The sequence below is a fragment of the Fusarium oxysporum genome, chromosome X (genome assembly GCF_013085055.1).
Source record: "Fusarium oxysporum Fo47 chromosome X, complete sequence".
Lineage (NCBI taxonomy): Eukaryota > Fungi > Ascomycota > Sordariomycetes > Hypocreales > Nectriaceae > Fusarium > Fusarium oxysporum.
In genome coordinates this window covers 909083-923248 of record NC_072849.1, presented here as the reverse complement: position 1 = coordinate 923248, position 14166 = coordinate 909083, and the positions used below count along the sequence as shown (strand labels likewise).

General features: G+C 49.2%; 6 protein-coding genes across 6 annotated transcripts; 3 read left to right on the top strand and 3 right to left on the bottom strand.

Annotated features, from left to right (window-relative positions):
* Positions 1–959: 959 nt before the first annotated feature.
* Positions 960–3110, bottom strand: FOBCDRAFT_169186 (general substrate transporter). The gene is made up of 4 exons (XM_031191214.3): positions 2637–3110; positions 1997–2583; positions 1456–1937; positions 960–1392 (listed from the first exon to the last, which is right to left on the bottom strand). The coding sequence occupies exons 1-4, from the start codon at positions 2767–2769 to the stop codon at positions 1056–1058; spliced, it is 1539 nt and encodes a 512-aa protein (XP_031032445.2). The 5' UTR covers positions 2770–3110; the 3' UTR covers positions 960–1055.
* Positions 3111–3937: 827 nt separating this feature from the next.
* On the bottom strand, positions 3938–4771 carry FOBCDRAFT_323529 (heterokaryon incompatibility protein-domain-containing protein; the record flags this gene model as incomplete). Its single annotated transcript, XM_059612099.1, has 2 exons — positions 3938–4658; positions 4711–4771. 2 exons carry the CDS (start codon positions 4769–4771, stop codon positions 4117–4119), a joined length of 603 nt encoding a protein of 200 aa, XP_059467933.1. The 3' UTR covers positions 3938–4116.
* A 1128-nt stretch (positions 4772–5899) lies between these two features.
* On the top strand, positions 5900–7024 carry FOBCDRAFT_232385 (uncharacterized protein). The gene has a single exon (XM_031191212.3). It carries the CDS (start codon positions 6136–6138, stop codon positions 6952–6954), a length of 819 nt encoding a protein of 272 aa, XP_031032443.2. The 5' UTR covers positions 5900–6135; the 3' UTR covers positions 6955–7024.
* Positions 7025–7363: 339 nt separating this feature from the next.
* FOBCDRAFT_169178 (HotDog domain-containing protein) lies at positions 7364–9226 on the top strand. The gene is made up of 2 exons (XM_059608443.1): positions 7364–7902; positions 7955–9226. The coding sequence occupies exons 1-2, from the start codon at positions 7547–7549 to the stop codon at positions 9024–9026; spliced, it is 1428 nt and encodes a 475-aa protein (XP_059467932.1). The 5' UTR covers positions 7364–7546; the 3' UTR covers positions 9027–9226.
* Positions 9227–9370: 144 nt separating this feature from the next.
* On the top strand, positions 9371–10435 carry FOBCDRAFT_244229 (Alpha/Beta hydrolase protein; the record flags this gene model as incomplete). The annotated part of the gene is made up of 2 exons (XM_031191211.3): positions 9371–9430; positions 9479–10435. 2 exons carry the CDS (start codon positions 9371–9373, stop codon positions 10433–10435), a joined length of 1017 nt encoding a protein of 338 aa, XP_031032442.3.
* On the bottom strand, positions 10378–13317 carry FOBCDRAFT_253427 (thiamine diphosphate-binding protein; the record flags this gene model as incomplete). The annotated part of the gene is made up of 7 exons (XM_059611044.1): positions 10378–11023; positions 11334–11448; positions 11503–11713; positions 11772–12055; positions 12107–12142; positions 12288–12610; positions 12849–13317. 7 exons carry the CDS (start codon positions 13315–13317, stop codon positions 10566–10568), a joined length of 1896 nt encoding a protein of 631 aa, XP_059465986.1. The 3' UTR covers positions 10378–10565.
* Between the last annotated feature and the right edge of the window lie 849 nt (positions 13318–14166).

The following is a 14166-nucleotide window of genomic DNA, read 5'->3' as shown; positions in this document are numbered from 1 at the left end:
CTTCCCGAGATGTTTTTGTTGCACTTCCACTTCTTGTGGTCTTTGCGTACAACTGTTGTCGTGGTGGCCATTTTGGAATATTCTGGCTTATAGGGATTTGTGTTTTGTTTAGTATAGATGTATTTGAGCAAAGTGTTGCTATATGCTTTGTGTTTTGTCGAATGAAGCTTTTGAGAAGCCTTTTTACGAGCAAGAAGATACCGTATTTATACCATTCAGACACTATTATTCACTTCAAAGAGCAACCGCAAGATGGCCATGAAGGTCTGTGAAATGCATGCAACATCGCATCACTCAACTCACATGTCAAGCATGCATGACATCTCGGTGACATGAATCAGGCAACGCATCCATTTGTTACATCACTGTATAGGTAGTGAGAAATGGCAGCCCCTGATAGTGAGACCGTAGCTTGTGTGACGCATGTCCTTCAATCATTGAATCAACCTGGACTACCTGCTGAAACACACCACCATTTCCTTCTGTGATCAACTGACCTCTGACTTGCCGTGACTATTAGCTATATGGGAGTGTCTGAGCTTCTCGAGAGCTATATATCACTACCGTTGATTCCAATCCCCGACATAAGTCCTAACGACAAGCCTCCATCATCAACCACTATCATCCTATAAACCTTTACTCTTAAATCACATCCATCATGACATTCGGGCGAGTCACGGTAGAGGTGAGCAGCCATCACGTTCACTGGGGATGCAATGCACAAGCAGGCGGCTGCGGTGAAACAAACGACATTGCACAAAAGACCTGTGGGACATGTAAGAAAACGCGGTGCGCAGGTGATGACGCCCTGGCCAAAACGCCCGAGAACCCTGTCTCAGGCAAAAGATTCGAAATTGGATATCTGGACCATGTCGATGAGAAAGGCGAAGAGCACTGGTATTATTTCGACCCAAACGCAAAAAGACAATCACAGATCGGTAATAACTGAGACGTATGTGCCAAGGAGACAAGAAACACTATATCGCCTAGTCTAGTTCATAATATCAAAGAGGGCTGGCTACGCTAACACCAGAATCTTTCCCATTCGTTAATTTTTATTCCAGATGCTTCACATCAACCTTCTCAATCACCTGTTTCGTGTCAAGCTCATCAGAGTAGAGTCCATCTGGTGCATCACCAAAGATGACCGAAATCTCCTCCAGTGTACGTCCACGTGTTTCGGGATAGAAGAAGAAAATGACGAAGCCATAGGACACCAGAAGAGCCACATACACGATGTAGTACTTCCAACCAATAGCCGACAAAGCAATTGGATTCACAAAGACGTTGAACATGAGGGCCAAGATCATAATCATCCAGGCTGCAGAGATTCCACGGCCACGTAGCTGGAAGGGCCAAAGCTCAAGAGGGTAAGCAACCTGGAGAGGAGTTCTATGAAGAGCTGTGTCAGTGATGCGATCCAGAGTATACGCGGGTCAAACAGAGTTGACTTACATAGCGATGGCATAACCAGCATTGAATAAGAACACAAATGGAATCATTGTGACTCCAACTGATCGTGATCCAGTTTGCGCAAAGCTCCCTGACATGGCAGTGATTAGGATAAAGCTGACAAGCATGACTGCGCAAGAGATCATGAGAAGAAGTCGTCGTCCCAGTCTCTCGACGCATGAGGCACCAGCAACTGCAGCCAAGAAACTCCAGATCTGAAGACATCCCATAATCAGAGTCTGATCAGTGACGCTGGTGATGCCGACGGTGGCAAGGACAGTAGAGAGGTAATAGCTGACGACTCCATTACCGACCCACTGACTGTAGATTGCCAATGATGCCGTGATGAAGAGACGGCGACGATGGGCGGGAGTGGATACTAGTGATGCCCAGGAGCTTGACTTCTCAGCTTGTTTCTCGGACTCGATGGCGGTCGTAATTTCGTGAAGTTCGAAGTCGACAAGAGGGTGGTTCGCATCACCGCCCTGTAAAGTAGTACTTAGCTAACTGTTCGATAGGCGTCGATCATGCTAATTTGACTTACCGCGTGCAGCTTTCCTAGTGTCTCCCGCGCTGCGTCTTCTCGTCCAACAGATACCAACCATCGAGGACTTTCGGGCACCATGATCAAAGCAGGAAGTGCAACAAGAGGCAAGGCAATCTGGAGAATGGTTGGAATCCTCCAGGCCCAGTCGGTGTAGTTCCTGGTGCCGTAGCACGCCCAAGCTGCAATGATACCACCGATAAAATAGTTACAGTTGGTCAAAGCGGTGATGACACTTCGGTGACTAGGGTACGCGATCTCAGTAATGAGAAGAGGGATTGATGTCGCGAACATGGCAGTCGGGATACCGAGGATAAAACGGCCCGCAATCCACTCTGCCTCAGTCTTAGCACCTGTCTGGAGACCAGTACCGATTGCCAGCGGAATGAAGCCTAGGAAAGCTGGAAGACGACGACCATATTTGTTTGCGAGCCATGAGCTAGGAGGGCACGCTACAAAGAATCCGATGAAGTAGATGGCGTTGATGAAGCCGGACCATTCACCAGAAGGATGGTTCATGAAGTCGCTCCATTGGGGTAGAGATTGAAGACCGTTGAGGAGACTTCCATCATATCCGATTGCCGATTCTTGTTCAAGTCAGTTCTCATGAGCCATATTGATCATTCCTTATGCAACTCACGGAAGCAGACCAAGCCCAGGATCAGACTATTGAGTTTAACCAAGTGGGCTTGCTTATACCACGGTGTAGTCTGGTTCGGCAGAACAGCCTCAATGCCCCCAGACGGAGGCTGGATCTTGGAGTCCACGGCCATTCTGCTCAATTTGCAAAGTGGATCGTTGGTTTGTGGAGTTGTTGATAGCCGCTATCTGGAGAGCCAAAACGCAAAACGGGGGCGATCAACGACCATTATAAGCTACCACGGTATGATGCTGCACGGGCACCAACAGCACGGAACTCTTCCCGCACGGGTCGTCACAAAACGTCGCGGGGTCTCCAGGTTTTTTCCCAACGCCCCCAGATCTCCAGATTATAGGATGATATGAACAAGGGATGGACAATTCGATACCACGTCGTTCCACTTAGCTGAAATACCAGCAGGGTACATGACAGGAAAGGAACTCGGCAACCCCGCAGTTGTCTAATTGATCTTTGCGAAGTTTGCTGGATATTGCCTGTTCAAAGCGTCACTTGCACGAGTCATGGACATGTCCTGATATGATTCAAGGGCTGGATGAACTGCGGTTAACTAGGCCGAGGTCCGGCTAGAAGCTCTAGCGTCGGTAGAAGCTGGGGAAACTTCGTTTATGAGTCGGATAGCTATTTTGTGATATTGTTATTGGTTCATGATAAAGATCTGAAGCTGTCGGCACTTGGACCCTCTAGAAATAGCATACTATCAGCTCCCTCAGCTGAAGAATATGCCGGATTTACCCCAGAAGAATGCCCAACGATGAGTTTCTGATATAAATCGACCCCGTCTTTCATCTTCAAAGTCCTTCAGCTTCATCTGAATTGTTAGGCTGTGAAGATGTCGAGCAAGTTCACCGGCAGTTTTTCTGGTCCCGTGAGCAGTTTCGGGCCCGTGAAGTGGGATACTGTCCAGGGAACCCCTGCGTCCAACACTTGTTTCGGACATGTAAATGACTGGCTCTCCAATTCTTCCTCTTCAATCACCAATCCCCAAGCTTTCCGAAAACACTAGCTCCGCCTCCACGCCATACCCCAATCCGTCAAATGAAGCCAAGGCCGTGAGTAGGACCGAGACAGCTCCATCCAATCGCGCTCCGAGCAACACCATGGTAATGTGATACGGCAGTTGCGTGGGATCGGGTCATGATATCCAGAAGCAAGAAATGTACGTTTGTAATGATCATGTAATGCTCGATATGCGTGAAGTTCTTGAACGGGCAAAAGGATCGTTTCATGGATGGTAACATGGAAACAGACGATCGATGGAAGGGCCGATGCATTCTCCTGTAGATCGACTTGCTCCGCGGTTTGTTGATCACCATAAGCACTTAGCCCCGGGGAACTTTCTTAGTGCGCTTGTAACTAAGTCCGCGCTATTGCCCCAGATTCCCTCGGTACATGCACAAAGTGCAGGGTATTGCTCGCGATAGTAACGGTCAATGGTGCGCCCCATATGTTATGAGAACTATCATGGGGCCTTCCTGAATAGCCCTTCATCAGGTCCTTCCGAAGCGGTTACCGAGATGGTGCAGGCAGAGTTTGCGTAGACTTGGTGCATCTGGAGTGATTCTCGGGCCCAATCCTCCGTTGAATCTTGAATGATGCACAACGAGTCAATCCATAGGTACTTGATTGAAAGCCGACGCGCAACAGTGATGGCTTCTCTGAATGTCTTGAGAAGGCGAGAAATCGGTGCGCCCCTTCGGAAGTCTTCAAGATTTGAGTTCAAAAGAACAACCGAAGGGCTCTTGGCCCATCTGTAGCTCAGAGTCATATAGTCTGGAGGGTCTAGTATATCCCGTGGATATAAGCAGAGTTTCCAGTCATCACCAGAACTGATGTCGATGAGCCTTGATGGAGCAAACTTCGGTGAAGACCTCAAGCGCTGACACGATTCGTGTGAGTCGCTGCGGGCTTCGTACCACTCATAAGCCAGCTGAAGGACTTTTTCTGATGATGTGCTAGTTTCAAAACCGATTGAACATTCTTCCAGCATAGAAGACTTCTCATCTAACTGCGTTAGTGATTGAACCACGATTCATTGGCAGGGAAGCAAACGTACCTTCGCACGGAAGAAAACAGAAGACGTTTCCTTTATACTTCAACTTAGAATTAGGCAGCATGCCAAACCTCAGGTATCTCACGTGCCAATAAATAGCTCCGAACCAACGTGGCGCCCAAGTCCATCTCCCCAGGCCTCAGCCGAAGGGTACCCAGCTACCAGGTTCGTTGGACCAGCCGTCGATGGAAGCATCTTCCACGGAGTCCCAGAGCTTCGTGCATATAAAGCATCCGCCTTCTACGGCCTGCTTGAAGCTAGAGAAAGTACTGTGGTGCTGGAAGTCTGTATGGAGGCTATTCTCAACTGCTTCCAGACGTGCAACATGTCGAAACACACGCTGCAGAGTTTGCTAGGGCTCACCATCTCGCTCATTGATTCGATATCAAGGCTTACTGAAGATGGGCCAAGGTGCTGTCGAAGTTGATGGAACAGAAATTATCGATGCTGCGTTGCTCAAACATTTGATCGTAGGCAAGACGGTCGCCTTGTCGCGAGGCAGATCGAATGTGAAGTGGGGTTTAGGCTAATCTCAAGGCAGACTTACTTTAAAGGCGCCTTACTCACAGACAGGTTTTGGCCAAGGTCTACTTACAATAAATCGCATTTCGAGCCCAAATAATTCAGCTTGGTTCCCTCCAAGCCTGATATAATAGCATGGGTGATGACAATTCTCTGGGGTTGTGCTTTGAGTGGACGCCCACTTTTCGCAAGTGGGGCATTAAACTTTGGATTGTGAACAATTGCGGGCAGCAATCACACATAGTTGCATCAGGAACAAAATGAGGAAGTCTGGGGAAGAGAGGAAGCAATCATGTTTCACTATTCAAGCCGATATATTCACTCTTGCATCTGAATATTTGATCTCCTGGCTAGACAGAGAGCTTGACGTTGAGTTTTCGCCTTTTGATCCAAACTACCCTGCGGCGGTGGGTCGTCAGCCGTAAGCCAGTAAGCCAATGGATAAGCCAGGCCTGTGGCGTTTTCCATGCAGTGTAACGCTGGAAAGATTAAACGCCGCTTATCTCCCAGCGAAGTTATGTCCGTCACCGCGCAGCGGACTTCAACGATGCACTCCAGCGCCCGGAGATAGGCTGCAATTCCCGGAGTGGATCACGACGTGCATACAACAAGGTTAATACCTTCTCGATTTCGTCAATGCTCATTGTGAATTCCCATTCTCTACTGGACAGCCTCATGCCAATATGGGGCTGAGTAGGTATGGCGTGCCATAGTTTTCGTATTGAACTCCGCTGTTTGGACTGTAGACGAGAGCAACAGTCGGAACTGTGAAAGCAATTCATCTTATATAAATCGCCTTCTTCTCCTTTACAGCAGCTACTAGATCATCAGCATCTACTCAAGTTTCTCCTACAACCAAATCACTGCAATATCCTCTTTTAGTCACACAACACTTACCCTTCCAACATGGCACGAGTCTGGTTCATCACTGGTTCCTCTCGAGGAGTTGGCCGCGCGCTGGTCGAGAAAGTCCTTGAGTCGGGCGATATCGTCGTCGCAACTGCTCGCAACCCATCTCAACTCGATGACATCGTCGCGAAATATGGATCCGATAAGATCCTCGCAACCGCTCTTGATGTAACAGACTTCGACCAAGCCAACAAGGCAGCTAAGGAAGCCATTGAAAAGTTTGGCCGCATCGACGTGGTCGTCAATAACGCCGGCTACGCAGACATGGCATCCATCGAAGATGCAGATATAAAAGGCTTCCGCGAGCAGGTTGACGTCAACCTTTTCGGGGTCGTCAATGTTACAAAAGCCATCGTGCCTATCATGCGCAAACAAAAGTCCGGCCACGTTATTCAAGTCTCAAGTGTCGGAGGCCGCGTCGGTACACCCGGAGCAGCCGCTTACCAGAGTGCCAAATGGGCTGTTGGAGGATTTTCAACTGTTCTGTCGCAGGAGGTGGCCCCCTTCGGTATCAAGGTTACAGTCGCCGAGCCAGGTGGCATCAAGACTGAGTGGGCTACCACTGCCACTGAGACGGCCAAGGTCAGCGAGCCTTATCAGCAGACTGTCGGCCAGATGATTCAGCTGGTCAAGGGACACTCAGAGTGGACGGAGGCTTCTGAGATAGCTAGAGCTATTATTCACCTTTCGAATGTGGAGGAGCCCCCACTGAGAATCATCCTGGGCAAGGACGCGCTCCAATATGCTCATATGGCGGCCAAGGCTCTTGCTGACTCTGACGAGAAGTGGGACAATGTCTCAAAGCTGGAATTCTGATATTACAGTTGTGAGAAAGCGATGCTTGGACAGACAATGCTAAATCCTTTTGTATAATAGTTGATGAATTGACGTAATTTTTATCTGAACTTACATCCTTTTACCGCCGAATTCACGATAAATCAATGTCTTCTCACCCGCTGCTTCATCGCACCATCGATGTTTTGAGGTATATGACATCCAGTGCCATCGCAGGATGATAGGATATTCCATGCAGGTCACATATCACAACAAGCAAGGATATGTCCAGGTCCAAATGCATAAGCGAATGTCTTTGTTGGTTGGCTGATCAGTTTGGTGCCGGTTCCACCACCAGACCCATACAATTATGCAGGAACATCGGAATAAAAAATATTCGATCGAGTTCTGCAGAAGATTTACTGGAATTATTGTACCGCAAATACATTTCCATGAAGCCGGTTTCATCCGCTCAAGTCTCATACAAGCTCGGTTATCAAACTCCGCGAGGGTCTTATCTTAGCGTCTCGCTGACTTATCGGGTTTCTCCGGTTCGCTAAATCAGATCCGCCAGCGAACTTGAACATTGCGTCACACGACCATCAACAATTGAACTTCATTTTCACAACTCACCATGATGTCCAGAAGTCGTGAAGCAAGAAGCATTGTCGCTTCGCTGCGCAGGCCACATGTGCTGCGACCAGCCAACCCTGCATTGGCGCGTCCCAATGCCAACAGCTTCCATACAACAACACCAAGAAAAACAGATGGCGTATTTCAGGGCCTCGAGGATAAGAGGCAACCGATGCCATGGATAGAGGCGTTCGAGCGTCAGCAACGGGGTCTGCCGGCTCATAAGTCCGATGACTATCCCAAGGAACGCGATCTGACCCCCAAGAAAATGAGCGACAGCTATCATCGCGTCGTGCTCCCGCTCAAGAAAGACCCTTGGCTCTCAGACACTTATGTCAACTCTTCGGGTCACATAAGGTAACCGCGCCGATTGACTCAATCATACGTATCAAACTAACCAAACTGATAGACTTGGAACATTATTCATGGACCTCGATGCCCTCTCTGGCATCATCGTCTATAAGCATACCGGCCCTGGCGTTACAACGGTGACCGCCGCTCTGGACCGCATCACAATAGCGCACCCACTTACAGAGATTTGCGATCTCGAGTACAGCGGTCAAGTCACTTATGCCTCTGGCAGGAGTAGTGTCGAAATCACCTGCAAAGTTGCCAAGGCCAGAGAAGAAGGCGAACCTAGCAAGCCAGAGGATGTCCTTCTGACATGCACCTTCACCATGGTCGCCCTGGACCCTAACACAAGAAAGCCAGTCAACATCCCCAAGCTGGTCCCCACCAATGCGGAGGAAGAGAAGATCTTCAAGGCTGGAGAGGCTAAGTCGCTGTCCAAGAAGGAGAATTCTAAGGCTTCACTTCTTCAGACTGAACCTAACGATGCCGAATCCGCTCTGATTCATCAAATCTGGTTGCGACAACTTGCATACCACGATCCGAATAATGACCTTCGCCAACCTTCCAACGTCGTCGCTATGTCCAAGACCCAGCTTTCAACGGCTGCGATCATGCAACCTCAGTACCGAAATCGTCACCAGACCATGATCTTTGGTGGCTTCCATCTGAAGCAAACCTTTGAGCTTGCGTTCTGTTGTGCGGCCAGTTTTGCTCATGCGCGACCGACCTTCATCAGCGCTGATCCCTGCACGTTCCGAAATCCGGTTCCCGTCGGCAGTGTTCTGTACCTAACCGCTACTGTCGCATACACCGATCCTCCGCTGTTGGAGGAAGACGGTACTGAGCCTGGCTTCCCGGATCCGGAGAAGCCCATGACTCGTGTGCATGTCCGTGTTGACAGTAAGGTCCGTGATGTTGAGCATGGTGTCGCAAAGCCAACTGGTCAGTTCAACTACACATTCTCCGTGCCCAAAGATCTTAAGGTCTTGCCGCATACGTATGAAGAGTACATGGTGTATATTGATGCTAGGAGACGTGTTTCGCTGGGTGATAGTCAGCGAAAGGAAGAGTCTAAGGCCTTCTCCGAAAAGAGGCCTGAAGCCACGGATAATGTCAATCTGATTGGATAAGGAGGATTGGTGCTTATGTGAGCTGCCAATAAGCAAGCCTAGACAGTCTTGAAGGCCGGTGCTGCTGGTATCTGAAGGAGAATCAGGAAGGCGACACGTAGGGACACCTGAGGAGAGGATGTAATTATTATGTCCGAATCTTAATACCGATGTGAGAACTCTTAGTATAGTAGTAAGCCCAAAATGGATTACATTGAGCCATTGTTCACTTCCACATGCGATAAGACCGTTAACTCCGGGCTGGAGGACTCCTTTTGGTCGATTTTTTGAACGGGCCATTCACCTTTCACTCATACACACTCTAGATAATCGCTGATATCGTGACCACGCTCGCAACTGCTAAGATGGCACTTTCAAGAGAGGAACGACTGCAACTCGCAGCTATTGATCCCGAGCTGGACGACGTAAGTCTCCAGCATTCACATGAATGAGTCCAGACTGATCTGGTGTAGTACCTCAAAACAATAACTATTCCCCAGATTGACACTTCTGATCCAGCGAAGGCAATCGCAAGTTTGAGATGGTATATGAAAAGCCTGCATAAGCTGCCCGATCCAGAGAGTGGTGTTGTTGAGCGCGATATCTATTACACTGCAAGAGATGGCCACAAGTTGCGCGCTCATGTTTACGAACCGGTTAACAACTCTGGTTCAACCCCGCCGCTTGTTGTTTACATCCATGGTGGCGGGTGGACTATCGGATCTCCAGAAGATGCTGAGCGCTCGTGTCGTGATATTGTACAAAAGCTGGGGGTTGTTTGTTTGGCGCCTTCCTATCGGCAAGGACCTGAAGACCCGTTTCCAGCTAGCATAAACGATGTCTGGGACAGCTTGAAATGGATTGCTACGAACGCTGAGCCCGAGCTGAGGGTTTCACTGTCGAAGGGTTTCATCATTGGTGGTTCATCAGCTGGAGGAAACATGGCTGCGATAGCCAGCCATCTGGCCCGAGATGAGAAGCTGACTCCTGCGATAACTGGCGTTTTTCTGCTCGCTCCAATGGTACTGCCACCAGAGAAGGAAGATGGACTGCCTGAGACGTACAAGGACCTTTATCTTTCTCGGACCCAAGCTGAGTGTAAGGACGATCCTATTCTCACCCCAGCTCTGGACAAGGTTTTCCACGACTCTGCAGCTGGGGATATATCCTCGCATCTCTTTGTTCCGTTCATCTGGCCAACGGGTCACCACGACTTACCTAGGACATATTTCCAGGTTTGTGGAATGGATGTACTTCGCGACGAGGCTCTGATCTACGAGCAAGTCTTGCGCGAGGATAATGGAATCGAGACGCGGTTGGATATTTATCCTGGCATGCCTCATATCTTTTGGGGTGCCTTCGCGCATTTAAGTCAAGGGAAGAAAGCAGCTGTAGATCTTGTTGAAAGCATCAAGTGGCTTTTGAAGTGATGTCTCGGTGATTTAGCTCTGGCTTCTGGGAGGCAGTAGCTTACTGGACATAGATAGACTCTCATGATCTTATCCTTTTACATCGAAGGATCCCTCAAGACTGATAATTGTTCCTCCATGGCTCTTGTTCTTATGCCTCCTCAGTCTCCTCCCTTTTCTCCGCCGCTAATCGCACCAACACTTCCGATGACTCCTCCTCCCGACCAAGAGGCACAAAGATATGATCATGATAGAAACCACTAACAGGGTTACAACCAATGCCCTTGGCTGCCAGTCTCGTCGCGATAACCGCCATGAATCCGACAGCTTCCAAGCTCGAGGTGACGTTGAGACTGATCATTTTGCAAGGGAAGAAGTAATCGATCTTGTGTGACTCTGCGTAGTCCTTGCTGACAATGACAGTGACTCCCTCGGACTCCTTGAAGATCATCTGCGTTTCGGACAGGGGTGGTAGATTGGAGGTGTCAGTGAACGTGGCGAAGACGTAAGTGGTTGGATGGACCGTATGGGTGAGAGTTGAGAGGAGCTTGCTCAGAGAGAGCTCGCCAGGATCGTTGGCCATTAGCGACATGGCTGCGCACTTGAGAGCTACCCCGACTGTTTTGGCAATTAGACAGAATGTTTACTTGAAGTATTCCAATGCAACAGAGCGGACGTCTTCTCAGAGTTTTGTATTTCGATGGATGGTGGAGTACAAAATGTGGATGCGGTCAATTGTAGGGCGCGCCTACAGAGCTAATGACGTCACCTCAAATTCATTACTGTCGATGGGGTCAAGGCTTTCAAGTATGTATTGAACATTGGCTGATGTGAACTAGTGATCAGAGCAAGGGATTTGAAATTCAATATAATTTCCATCTTGAGCACTCATGCCGCGATAGGATCAAACATCAAGCACCTTGGATACCGCTGGGCCCCTGCTCAGCCTTGGCTTTGTTGAATGCATCGATCGCGGCACCAGTCTTGATGACAGCAGAAGGTGCGTCGAGAGGAGGTAAGATGAGTTCGACCAACTGCATTTCATCAGCAACGTCTCTCCATCAAGGTGAAATAGGGTGAAGTCTTACCTCAATGCAGCCTACATTGCCAAAGTTGGGGTCTCGAAGGAGTGACGATAGCTCTCCGCAAGTCTTGATAGGACCGTGGTACTTGGATTCGAATGCTGGTCCGAAAGTCCTGCCGAGCATGGAATAGTCCAGAACTGCGACCTCATTATAAAAGGCTTCCTTGCCGTGAATGAGACGCTCGACTGTGTATCCGCCATTGTTGAGCACGAATCTGGATCATGTTAGCAAACGCTAAAGATTGCCGCCAGAAATGAGAAGAGGATGCTTACATGATTGGCTTGAGGTCCCACCGCAGCATATCTGCCAGTGCCTGAATAGTGAGGTGCATAGAGCCTTCTCCAGTGACGAGGACAGGCCTCTTCCACTTCCCTTCGCTTTCCTTGATAGCCTGACCAACTCCAACAATGGCACCAGTAGCATACCCAATACTGCCATATACGGTTTGGTTGAACATCATCACTCCGCTGGGGAGTTTGGTATCGCACAGGCCGAAAGCGGAGGTACCGGTCTCACCAATGATAACATCACCAGGGCGGAAAAAGGAACTGAGTTTCTGTTTCCGTAAGTATCAGCCTTCACTAGAAGATGCATCGGCGTGACCTACACCCCAGAGGAAATCTTGCTTCAGGTCGTCGCTGGCCTGAAAGTTGAACTTTGGATATGGATCCCAAGTTATGTGTCGTGAAGCCATGGAAATCGGGTTCGAACGAAGAGAATTGACGAGGCGTTGCAGAATCTGAGAGAGTCAGCTGGCTTTGCCAAAAGTGACTGTAAGCTATACACACATGCTTCATTGAGACCGGGTACTGGATCTTGCCAATAGAAACCGCGAAACGTTGGAGGTCAATAACAATGGCATCCTTGTTTACAACAGTCGTAAACTCGCCCGTGTTGAAATCAGAAGGATAGTTGCCGATCCAGATGACTGTGTCAACAGATTCAAGCGCCTCTTTCACGGCGGGCAGAGTGCCAGCCCCGGAGTGGACACCTGCGAACTGGGGAATGGATTCATCAAGGCCCCCTTTGCCCATCGCGGTAGTAAAGGTTGGGAGGTTGGTCAACTTGATCAGCTCATGCGATTCTTCAAGGACACCGTTGCGCACAGCACCTAAGATAGTTAGTGAGGTTGGTTGTGCAACTGGGACCTTAGAACTTGCCTCCATCAACAATAACAGTTGGGTTGTTCGATCTCTCCATCAGCTTTCTGATCTTTTCAACAACAATCCCCTCGAGAGCTGAATCGTTTGGGTGCAGCTCGGTAGGAATTGGGACGTTGAGCCCCTCGGCATCAATCATTTCGTACGCAATATCGACGCTGAGCCCGATATAGACGGGCCTGCTCTCACGCATCATAACAGTAAGCGCTTCATCGATCTCTCGGGCCGCAGTAGGTGCATAGTTGATCACGACAGTTGCAGCGGTGATGTTCTTAGCCATGTTCTCATACATGTCGAACTTCCCGTTTCCAAGACTGTGATGCATGATTCTCTTGTTGCGGACAGCATCGACAGTTGGGTAGCCAACGATATGCACAACAGGAACAAATTCCGCGTAGTGGCCAGCCATACCACAATACGCGGATAGTTCACCAGGACCGAAGGTGGTGACAAAGGCTCCCGCGCCACGGACACGAGCATAGCCATCTGCAGCGTAAGAAGAGATGAGTTCATTAGGGTTACCCTTCCAGACGAGGTCGTTGTCTGTGACGAGATCCAGGAGGGCAAGTTCGTAGTCTCCTGGAACGCCAAAGACTGAGCGGATGCCGAGCTCGTGAAGACGGCGGAAGAGGTAGTCACCAACTTTGATCTGAGACATGGTGGATGATGCAGTGGATTTCTAGCTTGGATAGAAAGTATTGAGTAAGAAGATTGTTGCGGATGATGTGCTGTTCTGTTATTTCTGAGGGGCCAAGCAGACATATTTATTCTGGGACCTCATAATCAAGGATGCCGTTGTGTCAAGGGCTGATGCCGTTGCAACCGCCCTTCGGACGAGAAGCATTGAAGATGGTCGTTATGTACACCATGGCTGCTTATGCCGCATCATCATGGATGGTGCGGAATTAGAACCCTCCAAGAGGAAGCGGAATGCAACCTTTGATTCTATTATATTGGCCGTGCTCATACAAAGTAGCATTGAAGCGCTGCGTTCCGCTGCGAGCCGTCTGTATGGTGAGCCGCAAGTGCCGTGCCATGGTTCAAAACAGACTCAGTGGCTTGCCTGTTTTGGTGACGGTGTCGGCCAAAAATATCCGCTGGCCCATGACCCTGGTTCTCAGCAGCTTTCGCATCTGATATGTGTTCAACCTGATAAGGGATGGACGTTGTGATGTCAAGCCCAAATCGTCCTTCTGTTATTGCTGCCCGCGATACTTCGCCGAGCTGCCTTATCATTGATCCATCGTTAGGGGCATCTACCTGGCAAGTTTAGGCTACAAACATCTCGGCGAGCTTCGTAACTAATATTATAAAACTTGCTAGATGCTGTTTACAGTGTTTAAGACCAGAAATACTAGGGGTCAATTAAAAAACGTGACCCTGAGCGGATTGAAGGCCAAGTCAAGAATTATCGTATACAGCAGTGAAAAATAGTGACGGGGGGAAGCACAGTATTTCGAAGAATTTCAGGGCCGGTGGAGGAGGCTAGGCAAGGGCTGTGGTGATA